General features: G+C 37.6%; 1 protein-coding gene across 1 annotated transcript; it reads right to left on the reverse strand.

Annotated features, from left to right (window-relative positions):
• Positions 1–320: 320 nt before the first annotated feature.
• On the reverse strand, positions 321–1,608 carry LOC114743650 (E3 ubiquitin-protein ligase ATL23). Its single transcript, XM_028931869.1, has one exon. The coding sequence runs from the start codon at positions 1,215–1,217 to the stop codon at positions 831–833; it is 387 nt and encodes a 128-aa protein (XP_028787702.1). The 5' UTR covers positions 1,218–1,608; the 3' UTR covers positions 321–830.
• Positions 1,609–6,831: the final 5,223 nt, after the last annotated feature.

The raw sequence follows: 6,831 nt of genomic DNA on the forward strand, positions 1-6,831 counted from the left end.
CTCGAATTCGAGTCTCAACATATGCAGAAATCTTCGTTGAAAGACTCACCTATTTCAGTCAGGTTTATGACACGAGTCAGATTCAAATATAGTCGGAATAAAATTCCGACAAATTTATTGGGCAACCAAAAAAAAAAGACTTAATATTTACGAAGAGGAAGATGGTTCAAAAGGAGTGAATGAATTGAATGGTAGTAAAGGCAAAAAAAGGAAATATAGCAGCTGGCATCGAGTTGGTGCTTTTAAGTAAAACCAAATCAAAAATCAGAATCTGACTGCTTCTCATGGGAAAGCACACGAGAGATAGTCACCCCCTCCACTTGCCTTCAAGGAAACCACCAGGTTAACCATTTTGTGGATTTACATGTGTTCGCGTGAATACCCCGCTCTCTTTCTCTCTCATCCACACCACTCACTCTTAAACTTCGATTTCATTTTCCTTTTCAGATATGAAAATTCTGGAACCCTTCAAAGATTTATAGCTATTTTTGTGCTTCCAACAACAGCATCACCATGTTCTTAAGTAATAACCTGCTAAATTCATCAATAAATGAAAACTGAAACTCTGAAAACATCTACAATCAATCAATCAGACCATGGATCTTCCGCCGCCACACCCATAATCGGCAAATCAATGTCACAATCCCAGAAACATGAATTTTTTCACGGCTACATTCCTCCAAAACCAAAAAAACACACCACTTACAACTTAATTCTACACAACGCAGACAGAGCTAAGAGAAACCAGCTGGTTTCACTCTGTTTTATGGCTAATTTTACCCCAACGGCGACACCGGCGGCGAGGGTTGAATCTGGGAGAGTTGAGCTGATTAACAGGGATTTTCGCAGGGATTCAGAAGCTGAGGATCCAGCTTGGCTCTACAAACCGGGCACATAGGGTGCCTGGAAAGCCAGGTATCGGCGCATTCCACATGGAACCCGTGGTTGCAACCTGGAACCAGTCGAGCCGGTTGCTCGTTCTCGATCTCGTCGAGGCACACGGCGCATTCGCTCCCCATCAAAAGTTCCTTCCCGGTGACTCTGGGCATCTTCTCCAGCTGCGATGCCGACAAGCCCTTCTCCGGCGAGGGCTTCGACGGCAGCGCGACTTGAGGGCGGTGGGTAGTGGCGTACCAGAGAAGACACATGTAGACCATGAAGACGGCGCTCATGCCGAGGCAGGGCAAGAAGAGTGCCAGAAGAACGGAATCAATCATTCTGACGTGTGGACGTTCCGATTGGGCCAGGGAACTGAAGAGGGGGAGGCCAATTAATGTGGTGGCGGCGGTTGGTAGAGAAGCGAAGGTGAAGGAGCTGGGCGGTTACCACAGAGACACACCATAGCGACTTATGGTTATGGGAAAAGCGAGAAAAAACTTACAGAGAAATGGGGTTATATCAGAGGGAGGGGGGAGGAGAGAGTTTGGGGCGACGGTGACGTGGAATGGTTTTCGTGAGCAACGGCTAAGTCGAGAAGACGAGAGAAGAAGGGCTAGGGTGTTTGGCCTTTTATCTTTTTGTTGCGAACACCTCTCCGTTTGCGCGCTTTTCTAAGCGTCTTGAGGAGGGATTTCGTGTTTCGTAGCGCACAAGGACAAGTCCAACGCCAGTTTATAGTGTATTGTTAATTCTTATATACTTGAATGCTAATTGCCGTTTCGCCGATTTTTTCTTTTTTTATTCCCCGCAAATGTTAATTGTTGGGGGCATTTAATATTTTATTATTTTAATGTTAATATTAATATTTAATTTAATTTTAGTCACTTGTGATGTATGACTCTGGCTGGTCCACGTACGGCGAAAGCCAGCATTGGGCCCCATTAGGCGCGCCATCTCGACGATTTGAGGGGATCTGATATTTTCTGTCGACGAAGGGGCGGGATCACCTTCATCTTCAGCCTGGCCCTTTTTGTTTCCTTCTTCGTGATTTTATATCCTTTGCAATAATTGTTGCCAAAAAATTCTATGTAATGATTTTTTTTTTTACAATTAAGAAGGGCGTGTGATCCTTTTGCTGTAATAATAAATGCAATGTGACGAATTTGTTGGCAACATTTTTATTTAATGCGCAGAATTTATTAAATATATTTTCAAAAAATCAATACCAACATTTGAATTTTTATTGGCAGAGGCACCATGCATTATTTTTTAAAATAAATAAATTAAAATTTGGAAAAAATATGCACAGGAATCGCATATTTTGCTCTGCTGCTAAGTGCACATGCAACCCATCATCTTTGAATACTATGAATCGGAAGGAGTATGTTTCTTTCTCTTCTAACAATGAAGCAAGAGTTTTAATCCTTGCATCATGTTAAACTTGTACAGTTTAAAGTTAAATTTAAGGGAATAAAATTTTTTCTTTTAAATGAAGTTAACAAATAAGTAATGTGTATCATTTGGATGGTTTTAATGTTTTGTGAGTGAATGGAAGACATTGGGTGAGAATAATAAGAAGTGCTAAAAACAGGGGCATGTATGGGATATATTAGTCTATAATTTCATATGACACACAACCCTGCCAAATTTAATCAGTGAGTACTTGTTTTGAACGAGAAAAAAAATGGACCTTATTCGGCGAACTCGACATTGAAATGAGGAGAAATTGGATTTGGTTTGATCAAGTACTATCTCCGGTCCTAATTATAAGATTTAATTGATTAATTTGAGAAATTAAAAAAATAAGTTAAGTTAGTTATTTATAATAAATAGATGCTGTGTTTTCTAAAATATTCTTGTTAATCAACTATATTAGCTAGAATTACCATTATTGAAAGGACAGTTTTAGAAAAAAATATATAAATATAAGAGACAGAGTGAATTGAGATCTTATATTTAGGATCAAAATAAAAGTCAAACATAATTTTATATTAAGAACTGGAGATAGTATAACGTTGTTTGAACTTGAGTATGATCACAGTTTAAGAATATCAATTTGGGAATGTCTTTACGCTGAGCAATGTATTAGTTGATGCCCTGCCCACCCCAACTCTCGAATGCTACAAACTTACAACTAGTTAATTTCATCCAAGGTATGTGTTAAATTTGAGAATTTTTTTTTTTGATAACATGAGATTTTTTTCCAATGAAGGTGATTAAACTAATTGCTTGTATAATTCTCCAACTATCAGTGTCATTCGATTGACTTTAATGATCGGTGGTGACTGAACTAGCAATAACATTGATTAAAAGTCTAGTTTAAATGTAAATCATCAAATTACTTCCGATTAAACTAGACCGTTTGGGGCTAATTATATAAAAATTTATTTATTCTCAACCGATCGATCTTGAAAGGCTAGTTATTGATTTTGATTTTTGAGGGATTTTAAGAAAACCTCAAATCAAATCAGGATCTCCTCAACTGATTCATTGGATTTTTAATTAACTAATTGAGTTGGTGTAATCAGGGCTTGGCGTCTACCACAAGACATAAGATGGCACCAACGAAAGAACCCAGATGGACCCCACTAACACGTGGTTCTCGATCCTCATCAAAATCCTGGGGGCAATCGGATTCTGGAAATACTATTTAGTGATGGATCGAAGTCGAACACAATGATCGATCTTGTCCATGTCATCATTCCCCCCGGCCGTGGGTCCCCTACCACCTCACCATATCATAATTTCCCAATTAAATGCAGAGAAATGGATGGCTCTAATATAATGCACTAGCAAATGAGGATAACTGACATTAATTCATAAAAAGAAGAACATAGAAGAGACACAACCACACATATATTGCTGGGTCCGTGGGGACACGATATAATTTTGGAGGGCCACTAAATTGTGCAGAAATAAAACAGTGATTGGATGAAACTGGAGAGGGCAAAAAAGGGAAGGAATGATGGTAGACTAATAAGGAGGAGACCAGAAGAGGTTCACTGTGGCATACGAAGGTTCGATATGTGCGGTATGAGTCAGCTCTGATTCAGTTTTGACTTAGTATATGTTTCTCTCTACCCTTTCGAATTTATATTTCCCTGTGTTTCCCCATTTCCACTTCTCTCATTGGTCACTTCTTTTGACGTTTTCTTAATGCTTTTTCCATCCCATCTTGATGCTTCAGGATAAGACCACCCTCCCTCTACTTCCTCCCACTCATTATTATACTTCACTATTTCTTTATCTACGCCTCAAGTTTCTTAAAGTATACATCCATCGATCTATCCAAATTTGCTCTTGTTGTTTTCTGTGGAAGTGTGTGGGTGTGTGTGTGTGTGTTGTGTTTGTGTGTGGGGCATCTTTCTGTAATTAAATTACCAAAAGCCTTAATTAAATGAATTGTTGTAAGTGGTTTTGAATCTGATAACTTAGTTTACTATAGCAGAGCCATAAAGAAGATGCCATTCCGTAATCTGATCCCCCTTTTTTTATGTACCTTTTGGATAGTTTTAATTCCTGGTGGCTAGCTTGCACTTATATAAGCAACAGGACGGCTTTATTATGGTTCTAAAGCATCGATCCTTGTCCTACTGTTGTATCTGAGTTGGACATATGATCATAAGGAAGAATAGAATTGAAAGGCTTATTAATTCGTTTGCAAGTTGCCACTTCATGTATTATAACCACGCTTTCCACATTTGATGAGATATATATATATATATATATATATGTATTCTCAGCGGTTCTTCAAACAAGGGGCTGCAAAATTCCATTTTCAATCAATGTTGGTGAATAAATATATTCTAAGCATAGCCGCAGAACTATGTGTTGGCTTTGGCTTTTTCTTTTGTTATATCAACTTTCAACGGTTTAGAGTTACACATTGACTCCTACGGTCCTACCCCATTCTTCCCACTTGTTGGCGAATCATTCACTTAATTGCCTTTACAAACTTTTATCTCTGTCTTCTTCATGATATTATGATCTCGCCTAGCTTTCCCTCTATACATTCCCCCCCAGCTTGATTATTCTAACCAATAGCACCCAATATTTTAAAATATCGCACTCTGAAGCATAAGGATGCCCACGAACAACGTATTTGTGCCTTTTCTTTTAGTGGTTAACGTAAAGATGATATCAATCGACCGCTTTCTTTGATTTTTTTGTGTGAATATTATTAATCCTTCGGATTTAAATATATGTTCTGGGAAACATATATGAGAAAACTGGGGGCATAAAGTGGATCAAGTGGGCGATGGTATTTTCTGGGAGTCACTCGATGCATGATTTTCGGTTTAGGGTTAGGTTTTTTTTAATGGGCGAAACTCGTGATGAATCTGGTGAAGACTCTGAAAGCTTTTCCTCCACTCGAAAATTTATTGCTTTACTTCTCAACTGCCCAAAAGCTTCTCTCTTACACACGGGTTCTTGGATTCCAGCTCAAAAGATTTGGCTGCTTTGACTTTGAAAGAGTGGTCTCCGTTAAAAGTCATTTTTCCTCCACCACTATCAAAATATCTTAATTACTCCAAGCTGTATCACGACACACATGATATATTTATATATTATTATATATATATATATTTTCTCTGTTTCGTTTAATGAACTAATTTGATCTCCTGCTTGACTTGTGTTCACAAATTATGCACCAGATATATAATTGGTCAACCATCAACGGTAAGTTATGCAGATATCAATCGACATCAGCCACTGTACTGTATTATCACGCTCGACTTGATCAATATCGGACCAATTAAGTTTATACTATATTTTTTAGAGTCTGATTTTGTTGTCTTATAAGATCAACGTACGATTATCTCAATCTCGATCAAGTCTGATTAACCAGGAAGCTAGAAGCGGGGAAAAAAAATCGAACATGGGATCTGCAACAACATACAATTATTCGATCTCGAGCATGTTCCTTGTAATAAGTAGTACTGTGGTCATTCGGCAGGGAGCTAGCTGGAAGGAAAAAAAACAAAACAAAAAAGGAACGTGGGATCTGCAATATTTCTAGGAAATTGCAAGTATCAGGTATGAAATTTTGTGGAGAGATTTGGTAACATGACAATAAACTATTCATGTATGAATAAATTAAAAGACAAGAGTCGAAGGGGGTATATATGTGTGTCATGTGTTCATACTTTGTCAGTTTGTCGTGTCATTTAGGTTTCTTCCTCGCTGCCTCCGATGGAGAACGAACTTTTAGGGGGTACCTAATTGAGCAAGATATGCGTATTAAAAAATATCTTTGATCATACGAAAAGACAAAAGGAAGGAGGGGGCTGTGTTCAATACGAACGCGATACGTTAGCTATGCGTACCCTAAAAGGCCTAAAAATTAGTGGTGCGAATTGATTTAACATGAAACCCGACAAAGGTGTTGACAGGTAACACTAACAACTGAGAATGAAGACTTACGTTTTATATTTAGCAATAAACCAGGACCCAAGCTTTTGACCCAAAAAACAAAACAAAAAACCAGGAGCCAAACACACGGTTTTTATGCCACGGAATTTCCTGCTCATTCTCTCTTTCAAAAAATACTACTTTCAGTTCATTATAAGAGTTTGTTTGACTTTTATTTTAGTTTAAATATAAGATTATAGTTCGCTTTGTCTCTCATATCTCTCTTTTTTTTTCCCGAAGATAATCCTTATAATAACGATAGTTCTAGTCAATACACTTAATTAGCAAGGATATGTTAGGAAATACAGCATTTATTTATTACAAATAACTAGCTTAATTAATTTTTTTTTAATATACTTAAATTAGTCAGTTAGATCAAAAGTAGTGTTAAAATAAAAATAGTTAATTCTTTATAACCCGTTCTTGATACTGAAGGTTATTAATTTGTACATCTCGGATTGCTTATTGCTCAACACTTGGCCAAAGGATGCCTCTAATTTGTGCTGCTTGATAAATTTCATTTAAATGTGAGTACCTTTC

This window comes from Neltuma alba, unplaced genomic scaffold (assembly GCF_004799145.2).
Source record: "Neltuma alba isolate B1F8T4 unplaced genomic scaffold, ASM479914v2 tig00004085_pilon, whole genome shotgun sequence".
NCBI classification, from domain to species: Eukaryota; Viridiplantae; Streptophyta; class Magnoliopsida; order Fabales; family Fabaceae; genus Neltuma; species Neltuma alba.

Bases quoted from the DNA above. Each gene is read 5' to 3' on its own strand.
- LOC114743650 (XM_028931869.1), bottom strand. From the start codon at position 1,217: ATGATTGATTCCGTTCTTCTGGCACTCTTCTTGCCCTGCCTCGGCATG.